Below are 15,170 nucleotides of genomic sequence, written 5' to 3' on the forward strand. Positions count from 1 at the left end.
AAGAATATATGTAAAGACAATGGTACAAATAAAAATCTAAAAATGGAAAGATAGATTTACAGTCGATATTCTGGTATGTGTTAATTAAAACATTTGCTAGTTCGAAAGGATACAGAAAGCATTGCATTCAACAAGAAACTCACGAACTTGTATAAAAAAAAAATAAAAAATAAATAGAAGGGACACTTAAAATCCAGGGGAAAAATGTGCAAACAACAAATCTATGAGCCTATGGTGTAACTGAAGGTATACAAATGTTCATAACCAAGTTATTTCCCAACCTCAACAATATACAAATTTTTGCAACTAATAGCCTAACCGCCCATTTTCCATCGCTTAAGCATGGCAAATACAGCGTGCAAGATATAAATATATGCACACGCTTAGGACGAACAGCTAACCCACAGAGAGGGAGCTCAGCCTCCCTCATGTCATTATTATCTTTGTTGTAAACCTGGTCACATAGATGAACTGTTTCAGCCAGAAGCCCAGAAAGGACATGTCAAGACACAATCATATCCCTCAAAAACACTACAACGGCTAACCTGTATATCTTTGTGTAGAGCCATTGCCACTTGCAGATATGGTGGTAAGTCGATTTCCTTGGCCCAAAGAAAGAATCTCTTGCATTCTTTCAGGCCAATCTGAATTTAATCTCCGAGCAAAGTCCTCTACCTCCCTATAGTAAAAGCGTACACAAGAAATATGATCAGGTCATTGTGATTGAAAAGTAAACTATCATGAATGAATACTTCTACATGAAACAAATGTTTGAGTAGCATTTGATGCAGATTATTCTGTTGGTGCAATGCTCATCTGCACATCTAAAATTTGAAAAAACAGTGGGATGCCCCAGCAGCTTAATTTCCTTTTCCGGTTCAAGATCCTATTCTTTCTCCTGAATTCATCTGATCGTACCCGACTGCTGCTAATTTATCTAGGCTCGTCAATAAAAGTTGAAGAAAACAGGACCCAACTTATCTTCAGAACTTCAATTGTAACTTGTAAAGTTGTATGTCATAATGTTAATGTTTGTTGTTTTTTCTTAGAAAGAAATATATATCATCGGAAACATGTTTCTTTCTAACATGTTTTAAAAAATGTTATAGTTCTTTCTAGTGTTCAGAAAATCATACTGCTTAAACAAATTTTTTTTTAAAAATCATAGAAATTTTGATGGCTGGATGTTCCTTCTGAGGCCAATCAGGGAATCCTATCATCTTGTTTGACCATTTGAAGCAATGGTAGAATTATTGATGGAAGAATTTGCATAATTGCATGTAATAAAATGTTGCTGGAAGAATTTATTTGTGGTTGAATAATACTGGATAATTTCCCAGGTAATAGGATGTTCCCAGCAAAACCCCTTAACAATTTTTTTAAGAAAAAATATTTTAGTTTTACCCTAAAACTTCTATTTACTAGGTCAATAGAATCATATTCTGATATTTTGTATAGCAAAATGAGTGTAGCATTTAAGTAAAAAGGTTGGTCATGGATGCATGCCAAAAGTTCCCACAAACCTGTCAAGTTCTTCCTTCATTGCTGGATCCAGCTCATCATCAATATCAGCCTCATCAAATTCAAGCTTAGGTGAAAAAGAGCTCAAAGGATCCACCGAACTAGGACCAGAATCCAACACCATTCCATCATTAGCTTTGCCATTTTCATAGATATGGGATATACCATTAGCCACCTGATTATCACAAGCAAACAAGTATAGGTTGTTAAGAGTGTAGGACAGATAGAAATGAGTAGAAGAAAAGGGAGGTCAGTAACCTTGTGGTCTCCATTTTCACTGTTTGAGGACACTTTAGAGTGTGTTTTCTTCCGACGATTTTTCTTTTTGCTTTTATTAGTTTTAGCTCCTTTTGAATCTGCGAGGCAAAACCCAGATAAAGATTGTAGACTAAAGTTAAATCAAGGTGAGCTCAGAAGACATTATACAAAACCCAAAACATAACACACATTTTAAATTCCAGAATTCTTTCAAACTGCAGGTACAGCTTAATGGAGGAGCTTCATGAGAATCATAACCAATGTAATCTACAAAATTTGACCAACAATGTGGCATAGTAATTACGACAATATAAACTTTGAAATACACATTTTCTTTACTCTTAGGATATACGAAGTACTAAAGGAGGGGTGGAGGGAAGAAGATCGCAAAGGAGGCTCAAATCCAGATTTCATCCAGCAAGTGAAAAGCTCTATTATATTTTAAAATATCACCAGTTAGGGAGGTGAAAAAAGAAAAATATAATCTACTTATCATGGAGAACAGAAATCTATCTTGAGAAGGTGACAACGTAAGGATGTCATTTCAACAGGGCGGTCACTCGGTCAGAAGCTAATGTTACTCTTCCCATCCCCACCTTAAATTTTCATCCCCATCTCCACCTCGCTAAGTGCAAAACTAAATCCATACCCGCCCCATTACCCAATTGGTATCCATCCTTTTCTAATACCCACATTAGACATTACCCACTTCAACACCTATTTTATATGCTCTTATGTTCACCTTGCATGTCAAATAAGTTCTAATTTCAACACAAACATTTACTAAACCTAAAAACATAATAGCTTAATATAATTCATGACCAAAGTTATATACTTGTTTTTAATCCATAATAATTTTGTAAAGTATTGTTTTTAACATGAAATAATAATAAATTTAAAACTAGTAGAATTCGGAGTGGGAAAGAATGGAGCAGGGCGGGTACATCCTAGATCCCAACCCGCCCCGCGACCCATAGCGGGTACATTTTCTATCCCATCTCCCATAAACCTCGGCGGATGGACGTCAGGTGTCACCCCATTGACATCTCTAGTTACAAGACTGTTAAACTTTGGTTTTCAAGACAATTTTAATTAAGGATGTTATTATAGCACAAGGTATATGGAGAAGTGATAAAAATTAGCTAGAAAAACCTTATGGAGGCTACGGGGCAATGGTTGGAATGATTTCCTACCAACGAGAAGAAAATTTAGTTCAAAATTTAGTAGAAAAGCTATCAAGTCAAGCCCCAAATAAGGTAAAAGATAAGCCACAAAACCTAGGTAGCATCGACACTTTAAACAAGTGATACATTAACATATGTACACATTATAGCTCCCAAAACCTACATTCATTTGCGAATTTTTTTTTTTCAAGTGCCCCGATTTTCGGACACATATGGCAATACGAAACTTCAACCAATAATAGATTTAATTATCAACAAGTATGAATTACGAAAATTTGAAATTTAAAAACTATATAGTGAGACAATTATGATAAGACCCCACACGACTATTTATTTCTTATGCCAAATTGAAGGCAAAGTAGCCTTGCTGCCACGATACACTGGGATTCAACCCTATGGCGCTTGGATTCGTCCCTCCCACCACTCTATTCCCTAAAAACACCTATATTTTGGAAAATGAGGTTACCAGTGCATCTTATATGCTTAAAAATGCTAAGAACGGATTAAGACAAGTCACAAAGCGTGTTAGGCTGTTGGATAGTGCAAGGGGGCTTGTGACAAGTGCACAAGACATGTGCACCTAGGACAAGGCATACAAAAAAATAGTTTCGTCATTTGAGGGTATGTCGTCTTTGCCTTAAGACATGATGATCAAGGATGAATAAGATGGTTCCGGGCACTATTCATGACTCCAAAGGCCCTTTGGGAACCCATGGAAGCACCTAGATACATAACCTCGCCACGTGAAAAAATGTTTAATGGAAGCCAAATTTGAAGCCTATAACACACGAAATTGGAGCAATTAAGGAGGTGTCGGGACCCTGTGTCAGAATTTCAAGGAATTCTACGGGATGCATCCCGAGGTCATACAATGTTATTTTGACCCATATACGACCATTAGTCGGCTACATAAAGGCCTCTTGAAAGCTTATAGCCTATACAAGAGGCGTGTATGAAAACGGGTAAATCGGATACTTTAAGGCAAATTGGATAGTTCCACCCACCCAATTGGACTCCCGGGAGGTATTAGGGACTATAGGAAACTTCTGGGCAATTTTTGTTTCAAGGTCAAAAAAAGTTGAAAATTTGGAAAACTGAAGGCTATAATTCACGCTTTTTGGGCAATTTCGGACCTGGTGTTGGAAAGTCTCGAGATATTAGGGGATGCATTCCAGGGTAATATAATGTCATTTGGAACCATAAACGATCATTATATGTTGTCATAAATGTCCGTGGTAGGCTTGAGTTTGTGAAATCGATGCAAATTGTAAACTGGTAAATTAACAAATTAAAGGCATATTGGATGGTTTTACCGACCCAAATGGACTTCTAGGGTGTTTTAGGGTCCATGGGAAGCATCTCGGCAAATTATTTTTCCAGGTCCAAAAAAGTGAAAAATAGTGCAGAAATTGTCTGAAATCATCACCTTGTGTCAAAGCGGAGTGCACAAATAGTGCAAAAAGTCAAACTAGAACGCTTAATTAAAAAAAAATGGAGGGAGTAGTCAACAAGAGTCGCTTAGTATAGTACTGTTACTTCTTCCCGTACATGCTATACAATCTAAATTCTAAATTGGAGCAATTAAGGAGGTGTCGGGACCCGGTGTCAAAATTTCAGGGAATTCTACGGGATGCATCCTGAGGTCATACAATGTTATTTTGACCCATATATGACCATTAGTCAGCTACATAAAGGCCTCTTGAAATCTTATAGCCTATACAAGAGGCGTGTATGAAAACGGGTAAATCGAATACTTTAAGGCATATTGGATAGTTCTACCCACCCAATTGGACTCCGGGAAGGTATTAGGGACTATAGGAAGCTTCTGGGCAATTTTTGATTCGAGGCCAAAAAAGTTGAAAATTTGGAAACTGAAGGCTATAATTCACGCTTTTTGGGCAATTTCAGAGGTTTCAAGACTCGGTGTTGGAAAGTCTCGAGATATTAGGAGACGCATCCCAGGGTATATAATGTCATTTGGAACCATATACAATCATTATATGCTGTCATAAATGTCCGTAATAGGTTTGAGTTTGTGAAATCGATGCAAATTGTAAACGGGTAAATAAACAAATTAAAGGCATATTGGATGGTTTTACCCACCCAAATGGACTTCTGGGGTGTTTTAGGGTTCATAGGAAGCATCTCGGCAAATTATTTTTCCAGGCCCGAAAAAGTGAAAAATAGTGCAAAAATTATCCGAAATCATCACCTTGTGTCAAAGTGGAGTGCACAAAAAGTGCAAAAAGTCAAACTAGGACGTTAAAAAAAATGAGGGAATAGTCAACAAGAGTCGCTTAGTATAGTACTGTTACTTCTTCCAGTACGTGCTATACAATCTAAATTCTAAACTGGAGCAATTAAGGAGGTGTCGCGACCCGGTGTCAGAATTTCAAGGAATTCTACGAGATGCATCCCGAGGTCATACAATGTTATTTTGACCCATATACGACCATTAGTCGGCTACATAAAGGCCTCTTGAAAGCTTATAACCTATACAAGAGGCGTGTATGAAAACGGGTAAATTGGATACTTTAAGGCAAATTGGATAGTTTCACCCACCTAATTGGACTCTCGGAAGGTATTAGGGACTATAGGAAACTTCTGGGCGATTTTTGTTTCGAGGTCAAAAAAAGTTGAAAATTTGGAAAACTGAAGGCTATAATTCACGCTTTTTGGGCAATTTCAAAGGTTTCCGGACCCGGTGTTAGAAAGTCTCGAGATATTAGGGGATACATCCCATGGTATTATAATGTCATTTGGAACCATATACGATCATTATATGCTGTCATAAATGTCCGTGGTAGGCTTGAGTTTGTGAAATCGATGCAAATTGTAAAGGATAAATTGACAAATTAAAGGCATATTGGATGGTTTTACCCACCCAAATGGACTTCCGGGATGTTTTAGGGTCCATGAGAAGCATGTCGACAAACTATTTTTCCTGGTCCGAAAATGAGAAAAATAGTGCAAAAATTGTCCGAAATCATCACCTTGTGTCAAAATCATGGTTCGAAAATGCGGTTTCGGTTACGATCACGGGAAAGGTTACGGTGTCGCGGGAACGCTTATGATGCGTTGATTGCGGACCATCTCACAGTTGTCTCGATGCAAATTTGATTTCAAGATAGTAGAGGATTAGAGCCATTAGTGAGGTGATATGGGGGCATAATAAAAGATTTGAGCCATTAGTGGGGAGATATGGGGGAATCTTTCACTATATTTTTGAATAGAAAGTAAGTTTTGTGTGAAATAATAGATGTAACTTTCAATGCAGGGTGATTTAGGGTTGAAATGTTTGATTCGGACAAAATCGCAGGGTGAATACCCCTTGTTGATGCGGATAATATCGGTTCGGTCAATTGAATTTCCTTTACAAAACGGCCCAACCAAGACATCGCGACCTTGTTTTTATACCATGGTCAAAATGGAGTGCACAAATAGTGCAAAAAGTCAAACTAGGACGGTTAAAATAAAAAAAATGGAGGGAGTAGTCAACGGAGTCGCTTAGTATAGTAATGTTACTTCTTCCAATACGTGCTATACAATCTAAATTCTAAACTGGAGCAATTAAGGAGGTGTCGCGACCCGGTGTTAGAATTTCAATGAATTCTACGGGATGCATCCCGAGGTCATATAATGTTATTATGACCCATATACGGACATTATTCGGCTACATAAAAGCCTCTTGAAAGCTTATAGCCTATACAAGAGGCCTATATGAAAACGGGTAAATCGAATACTTTAAGGCAAATTGGATAGTTTAACCCACCCAATAGGACCGGAAGGTATTAGGGATTATAGGAAGCTTCTGGGCAATTTTTGTTTCGAGCTCAAAAAAAGGTTAAAATTTGGAAAACTGATGGCTATAATTCACGGTTTTTGGGCAATTTCGAACCTGGTGTTGGAAAGTCTCGAGATGTTAGGGGATGCATCCATGGTAATATAATGTCATTTGGAACCATATACGATCATTATATGTTGTCATAAATGTCCGTGGTAGGCTTGAGTTTAAGAAATCGGTGCAAGATGTAAACAGGTAAATTGACAAATTAAAGGCATATTGGATGGTTTTACCCACCCAAACGGACTTTTGGGGTGTTTTAGGGTCCATGGAAAGCATCTCGACAAATTATTTTTCTTAGCCCGAAAAAGTGAAAAATAGTGCAAAAATTGTTCGAAATCATCACCTTGTGTCAAAGTGGAGTGCACAAATAGTGCAAAAAGTCAAACTAGGACGCTTACAAAAAATGGAGGGAGTAGTCAACAGGATTCACTTAGTATAGTACTGTTACTTTTTCCAGTACATGCTATACAACCTAAATTCTAAACTGGAGCAATTAAGGAGGTGTCGCGGCCTGTTTTGGACGACAGAACGGGGGGAGGAGGAGGGGAAAGGGATTTCGAAAAGAAATTCGAGCCGTGCAACGACGCGGGGCAAAGACCTCCCCTTTGTTTGGTGGCCTCCTTCCAAAAGCATAGCTTTAGCTATTACAACCCTTGAGAGGTTTAGTACGCTCCGCCAAAACGGCTCCGAAACAAACAAAAAGGTGTGTGCCGCACCCGGTGTCAGAATTTCACGGAATTCTACGAGATGCATCCCGAGGTCATACAGTGTTATTTTGACCCATATACGACTATTAGTCTGCTACATAAAGGCCTCTTGACAGCTTATAGCCTATACAAGAGGCGTGAATGAAAACGGGTAAATCGGATACTTTAAGGCAAATTGGATGGTTCCACCCACCCAATTGGACTCCCGGAAAGTATTAGGGACTATAGGGAACTTCTGGCAATTTTTGTTTCGAGGTCAAAAAAAAGTTGAAAATTTGGAAAACTGAAGGCTATAATTCACGCTTTATAGGAAATTTTTATGGTTTCCGGACCCGGTGTTGGAAAGTCTCGAGATATTAGGGGATGCATCCGAGGGTAATATAATGTCATTTGGAACCATATACGATCATTATATGCTGTCATAAATGTCTGTGGTAGGCTTGAGTTTGTGAAATCGGTGCAAATTGTAAACGGGTAAATTGACAAATTAAAAGCATATTGGATGGTTTTACCCACCCAAATGGACTTTAGGGGTGTTTAAGGGTCCATGGGAAGCATCTCGGCAAATTATTTTTCCAGGTCCGAAAAAAAGGAAAAATAGTGTAAAAATTGTCCGAAAACATCACCTCGTGTCAAAGTGGAGAGCACAAATAGTGCAAAAAGTCAAACTAGAACGCTTAAAATTAAAAAAAAAAATGGAGGGAGTAGTCAACAAGAGTCGCTTAGTATAGTATTGTTACTTCTTCCCGTACATGCTATACAATCTAAATTCTAAACTCCAACCCCACACACCAAAAATATGCAAGGGTAAATTAGAAGAATAACTGCACTCCTACCACTTTTGGGAAACAAGATTTGTATTGCTATGTACGACTAGTGATAAAATTTCATAATTAAAGTCCTGATTAGCTTTCAAGCAAAGGCCAAATCAGATGCAAGATTACAGTTTTGAATTGATTATTTCCCATAGGAGAAAAAAAAAATCCTACAAAGACGAAATCTTTGGGCATTTGAGAAGTTAACACTTTATTTGGGTTGAAGGAAATCTCGAAGAGAAGGGAAATGGAATGATGAATTATCTTTCATTTGAATAACAAATGAGGAAGGAAGGTAATTGGAGGGGAGAAAAATAGAAGGATTAAATTGTAAACAATTGATGAAAACCCATCATCCCCCTCCCCCTCCCTCTCATTCCCCTCTTTTTCCTTTCCCTTTCTCTACCTAATACACTATAAAATCCAAAAATTGCTCCTTGATCCACATAAATACTAAATCTGCCCACTAATCATAAAAAAGTTTCATGCATTAGCAAGTGTCATCAGAAGTATAAGGCAGGGCCCTGTTCATTTCAACAGATCTTTACTGAACTAAAGTTACTTTTCTTGATTAAAAATGATTGTTACTAATAAACTGATTATTACTGATTTAATAGTGTAAACATGGTATGGTTTTAATGTATATATAAATTATAATGACTGAATATTTTATTACTATTTAATATAACATTACTGCATATCTTCTATTTCATTACAGTAGTAATACATTTTCATAGGACTAAACTGACAAAGTTTATCAAATGACGTATTGAGAAAACAGCCAAATTTTACTGTACGCGTACTCGAACAAAAAGAATATGTTCAAGTCAAACCTCACTTACACATAAAATCACCTAAAAGGGTTGGATAGACTCTTGCTCGTCCGTTCAAGATGAGCAAGGCTCTCTCAGTTACCTAATTAAAATGCAACCCTAATCCCCCGCCAAAATAAATTGGGCAAGACTTACAGTTACCAAAGAAACTCACCAAACTCCCACATCAAGTCACTCTTACGGTCTTACCACCCAGTTATAAACAAATATTAAAGAAAGTAAGAACCAACAAAGAGAGGCAACAAATTTAATTGCAGCTCAAAATTCTCCGAGGATGCCTCTCACACATGACAGCACCAAATAGTTTAAGGTAGATCACAAATTGTGCACTCAGTTTCCTAAGATACTTCTTCAAACCAATTAATAAGCATGCGTTATACTATATATAAACACAAGTTTCAATTTTACCGTTCTCTCCACCATTTATAAATGACAAAAGATCATCAACAGATCGTTTATCAACATGCTCTTCTTCAACTTCAATCTGAAATACATGACAAAACACACAAAAGATATTAATGCTCAGCATGTCGAAACTGAATTTATTATCAGACATTAAGATACACATGTCATAACGCAAACAGCTTTATAAAACAAGATTCTGATCATTAATTAAAGGTGGTGACCCATGCAGCCAAATTTTAGTACTGATGAGCATCCATATTGCCATTTGTATGTAATAATTACCAGTATGCACTGGAGCCTAGTGAAATAGAATTGTCCCACCAGGCATGATAAACATAAATCAACCCCAATAACGCTGGGGAAGCTGAAAACAACTACGAAGACTACAAAGTATTATCTTATACAAAATTAGATACATACTCTCTACATTTCAAATGGTTTTCAACAAAAAGCGGTGTAACGAATTAGGGATGATGGTATTATAATATTAGATTGCAGTACATCTGAAACCCAGTCTAATCCCGGTGAAACTGTGTACCCCATATAGGCAGGAGCAAGTGAGAGACCATAGGTGTATTACATCTCTTAAATCAAAATTTTAATATCATGGTTCCTAAATCCAGCTTCCTTAACCATAGCTAGTACTTTGAAAATCATAATTAGAGTAAAAAAAATAAAGACACGGACACTACAGTAGCAAGCACCTTCTTCTGTTCTCTTTCTTTTAATTCCTTCCTCTTTCTAGCATACAATCGATTCAGCAGTCGAATGCGGGGATCATCAGTCACATTTTTTAAAGGTTCCAACTTCTCTTCCTGTGATACACAAAATACTTTATGTCAACACGAAGTGAGCCACATGTTGTATACATATTTGTCTTGCTACCAACAAAAATTAACCTCTGTAAGATCATCAGGTAAATTGAATATCTCACGTATCTCCTCTGGAGTCTTTCCTTCAATTATTCGAGCAAGTGTGCGGCTTGTAAGATCAACCAAGGGTTTTAATTGAAGGCTATCTGCAGCAGATGTTAACTCGCATAATTTTTTGGTATCTAATCTGATAAACCTATCATCAAATGCCTTCCGCTCCTAAAATAAACAAAGAAGGGAAGAAAATGAGTCATATAGCCTCTAGCACAAGACATGAGATGTTCTTCATGCCTGATCATTAATATTTAATGAAACAAACAAAATGAAATCTACTAGCAACTTAACACAATATTCTTCCACAGTAAAGCACCTTAATAGAGTGGCCAGGCACTTGATGGAATCGACAATAATCCAGAATTAAACCCAGGGTTGCTGGATTAACCCGTTCTGGAAGTACAATAGCATTTAATTTGGAAGACCCCATGCCTTTTTGAAGTATTTCTCGGCATATAACGGGGCAAAACATAGCAACTTCTTCCTCAACTTGCTGAATTGACCCATCAGCAGTCTGTAACCAAACATAAGACTTCATCTGCATGAATGAAATTACAAATCAGATCCTAGGGATGACTAAATTGTGTCACAATATATGTTTTCTTCCATCAATTTCTAAAGCCAAAATAAATAATCAAGGTTGGTCACTTGGTCTTCCATTAAGTTAGAAATGGGACAAATAAAAGTTGTTTTAAAATCATCAACTATATTAATAAAATCACAAACCAACTGTAATTTATAAAAAGACCTTAAGAGTAAAGGACCTACAAGTTATACTTTAAAATAGCCCATCTTTTGGCAAGCAAATGATGATATTGACGAGGCTGATCCTTAGCCAGTGCAGCACAAAGGGCCCAAATTTGATTGGGGCCTCAATCAGTAGAAAAATATAAATAATATATATAGTGCAATTAATAGACATCAATAACATAATACTAAAACAGACACATAAATGAAACGTGTCACTTCCTGTTGCTGTTTTTTCCCTCCAAAACCCCCTCTCCTTTTAGCAAAACAAATCTTCTATTTTTGTAATATTTGTACAATATAATTATAATATATATTATTCCTAATCTTATATATTATCTTTATAATAATTGTATTCCTTTTTAGTTTATTTATTTAAAATAGTTACAACAGATTTTGAGACCTTTTAATTAATGGAGATTAAATTATAATTTAGAAGCTTGATATATGGTGGAGATCTAGTATAAACTAACGAAGCCAAAAAATTACAATATTAACATTTAAATTACCATTATATTTTTTTTGAGGCAAAAATTACCATTATATACTTGTAAATCTTATGAAATAATAATAATTGAGTTAGTTATCTGTTAAATGTTCCTATAATAATTTTTTTTTGTAACTTATAACTTTTTTTCCTTTAAAAAATCAATTAACTATTACTAAAGCAGGTCTTACTTACATCGATCGATTTGGACATAGTCGCTATCCTTAAAAAATTTCTCGCCAATAAAATATATGATTTCAGCTTTAATTATTTTTAGTTATTCTACTTAGCTTATTTATTGGAAGTACTATAGTGTTTTTTTTTTTTTTTAACTAAATTAATTTATTAATAAAAAGTCATACAACATCTACATTGTATAGTTTTATTGGAATAACATACTTCATTAATGTAACATAATGTATACTATTTATAAATACTTTCAACACGACTAATAAAAAATAATTTTTTTTTCTCAATTGTAGTTTTAATATTTATTGCCTCATAATTGCATTTGTTAATAATTCCACATGAGTTGCTTCATTTTCATATTATATCACAAATTAATTGATGAAAAAAATGACTATTACTGCACGGGCACTAATATAGTATATACTAAATGTGGCATAATAGTTTAGTGCTTTAAGATACGAAGTACATAACAAAAATCTGCAGTTCAAATTCCCATTGATTACCTTATTTTCCCATTTTTTGGAAAAAACAATTAATGCCTATTATACATTTCATTTTTAAACATAGTCCATAACTAATGCCTTTATATTTCATTTTTGGTGATTACAACATTAATACAATTTGTTCTTTGGGTGGGGATAAATCAAGGGCTTTGTTTTCTTATTTTTTTTAGAAAAAATTATAAAAATAAGCTGGGAGTATAAAAGCTTTTTTTGCAAAGCAATGATGAGTTTAGAAATTCTATTTCTTTTAAATGGTAATTTGAATGGAAGGCCAAGTTTTATACTTCTTATTTGCACACGGCCTCCGAAAAGGTTGGGATGCCCTACAAACAAGTTATTGAACATACCTCTGATTTGACCACTGCCATTGCTCCTTCTGGCATTAGACTATACCCTTACGTGTAGCTTGATGATGAAAATAGTCTCTGGTTTCTTGTGAGAAGAAATTTAGAAGAGCAATCACCAATTTGAAATATAGTTGACTTTATTCCCCTTCACACAACAAACTTTATTATGGTTATAAAAGTCTTAATTCCTTGTTCACAACTTTCATCCACTATGTCACCTAGCCTTAAACAAGGAAAGGATGTGACCATGACACCTGACACAGTACTCCTGCAATGAGACAAGCAGGACATCAATATCAAGGTTTAGTAAGCTGGTGAATCCATGTGCATAGGTCATTCGATGGAAAAACAAAAGAAACACATGCATTGGATATGTTCTTTTCATATTACTTTCAATTAACTTCTGAAGTTCCGATATACCTTTAGTTTATGGCTTATTACCTTTATTTTACATTTTTACAAGGATTTTTTTTTTTTTTTTTTTTTTTTGATACAAGTTTATTTAACAAGTTGGTACCTTTAGTTAGTAGTAAGTGACAAAGCTATCCTCATTCAGAGCTCCTAAACCTTGTTTTGAAGACTTGTTTAGAAGTATACTAAGATATCTTTGTTAACCAACAATTTTTTCAGAAAAACTGATATTTTTTGGTGTAGGATATAGTAATGAATATTATGCACACCACTTAATTTCCTCATGGCCAAATCAAGCATAAAAGCCTTTTAATCACAGCCACATTTGGTCACCTATTTCCAGCCTTAAAAAAACCTGTATTTTTATCTTCCAAGTTCTTAAAATTGCCAAAACATATACCAATAAAAAATAATCCTTTTCTTTACTGTCACCTAATAGCAACATACATGTGATTATACAGTAGATGAATATTTAAGAACTACTTCAAATTACAGCAAAACAAACAATATTAAAAGAAGGTTTCATCTGGCCCTGTCATCATGAAATAATTAAGAACTATTTCTGATTACAGCAAATTGAACAATCTAAAAAAAGGTTCCATATTGCCCTATCTTCCAGTATGCACAAGCCACTAGATTTATCATCTTGTGAAGCTAAGTTCCACAACCACAAACAAAAAATTCCGATATTTGATAAGACAATGCTTTAATCTAATCAAATTTGAAAACGAGTTATGTTTCAAAAGCTCCTTCGCGTGGACACACAATCCTGCTTGCACCCTACGAATCTTCATTTCGGTATGTGACAACACCTTCCAGTTTTAAGTTTTCGGCAAGTTTCAATTTTCAGCAAATAGAGGCATATCCCATGAAAAATATATTCTTGTCAAATTATGTTCACATTTAATGACAATAAAAAAGCTAAAACAATTCTTTAATCAATTCAAAATCACACCCAAAAATCCATTTCACTTAAAGCAACGGATAGCAACAGTCTCAAGAGTAAACCCATCACCATTTTCATCAACTAAACAATCGACGATTACTAATTCAACTACCATACTTCTCAATCAACTAAATGAATCAAAATTCAACACTATAGAACACTAAATTTATAACATTTACAAATAAACACCAGCAACGAAAAACAAAAAATCGAGAAAAACAGCTCAGTTCACTTAAAAACAGTCTCAACAATAACATCAACACATTGAATACAAATTCATTTTATCAATTGAACAACCAAACACTTCAAAATGGCATTTTTAAATTGATTAAAAAAAAAGCAATAAAAAGCTCAAATTGGCGTAAATTTGCAAATTAATCAAGATAATGATAACCCATATACCATTAAACAAAGCTAATTAGTAAATTAAAAGCAAATTACGTTGAATAATCAATCAAATAGCGGGTAATTAGAAGAAGGAAAAAGTAGAAATGACCTTGAAATGAGAAATGGGAGATGAAGTCCGGCGAGAAGCATACGCCGGCGGCGAAGAAATGGAGGTATTGACGGCGGCGAAGATGGAGTGAAGTTGGTGGCAAAGAGAGAGTGTGGGGAGGAGAGAGAAAGAGATCGAAGAAGAAATGAGGGGTAGCAAATTTGGGGAAGAATTTCAGAGGTTGAACTACTGGGTTTGTTTCTACTGTAGGTCTTATTCGTGTGTTCTATCTTGTGCAACCTCGTCCTTATGTGTCATAAATTGATCCGATTCGATTTTATTTGAAGTAACTCGATTCAAAATGATTTGACATATTATGCAGTAACCTGATTTTATATACATCTGTATGTTTTTGCTGAAAATGTTATATTGACCTGAAATGCAACATACGAAATATTTCGTATGGAGTATGTAATGATGCTACGTGCACAAAGTACAAAATGTAATTTGGTGATACTTACTTTGTCCTTTTAATATTTCATTAATTACATACATGTACAATTCATTAACACCCTTTAAAAATTTTGTCTAGAAGTCCACAATGCCTC

The 15,170-nt window shown here is 35.3% G+C and overlaps 1 protein-coding gene across 2 annotated transcripts; it reads right to left on the bottom strand.

Moving 5' to 3' along the window:
* Positions 1–37: 37 nt before the first annotated feature.
* On the bottom strand, positions 38–14,862 carry LOC145631522 (SKP1-like protein 21). 2 transcript variants are annotated; one of them, XM_081683622.1, is made up of 10 exons: positions 14,623–14,862; positions 12,770–13,037; positions 10,813–11,034; positions 10,470–10,661; positions 10,275–10,385; positions 9,574–9,649; positions 1,780–1,877; positions 1,524–1,696; positions 546–679; positions 38–454 (listed from the first exon to the last, which is right to left on the bottom strand). In XM_081683622.1, the coding sequence occupies exons 2-10, from the start codon at positions 12,803–12,805 to the stop codon at positions 438–440; spliced, it is 1,059 nt and encodes a 352-aa protein (XP_081539748.1). In that variant the 5' UTR covers positions 12,806–13,037; positions 14,623–14,862; the 3' UTR covers positions 38–437. The 2 variants fall into 2 exon arrangements, with proteins under 2 accessions (XP_081539748.1, XP_081539749.1); XM_081683623.1 differs by lacking the exon at positions 12,770–13,037.
* Positions 14,863–15,170: the final 308 nt, after the last annotated feature.

Source organism: Chenopodium album, chromosome 5 (assembly GCF_948465745.1).
Source record: "Chenopodium album chromosome 5, dcCheAlbu1.1, whole genome shotgun sequence".
NCBI lineage: Eukaryota > Viridiplantae > Streptophyta > Magnoliopsida > Caryophyllales > Amaranthaceae > Chenopodium > Chenopodium album.

Excerpts from the sequence above, each read along its gene's own strand:
- LOC145631522 (XM_081683622.1), bottom strand. The coding sequence starts at position 12,805 with ATGCCAGAAGGAGCAATGGCAGTGGTCAAATCAGAG. Across the intron at positions 11,035-12,769 it reads TGGCAGTGGTCAAATCAGAG|ATGAAGTCTTATGTTTGGTT; the intron begins GTATGTTCAATA and ends TCATTCATGCAG. Across the intron at positions 10,662-10,812 it reads TGCCTGGCCACTCTATTAAG|GAGCGGAAGGCATTTGATGA; the intron begins GTGCTTTACTGT and ends TGTTTATTTTAG.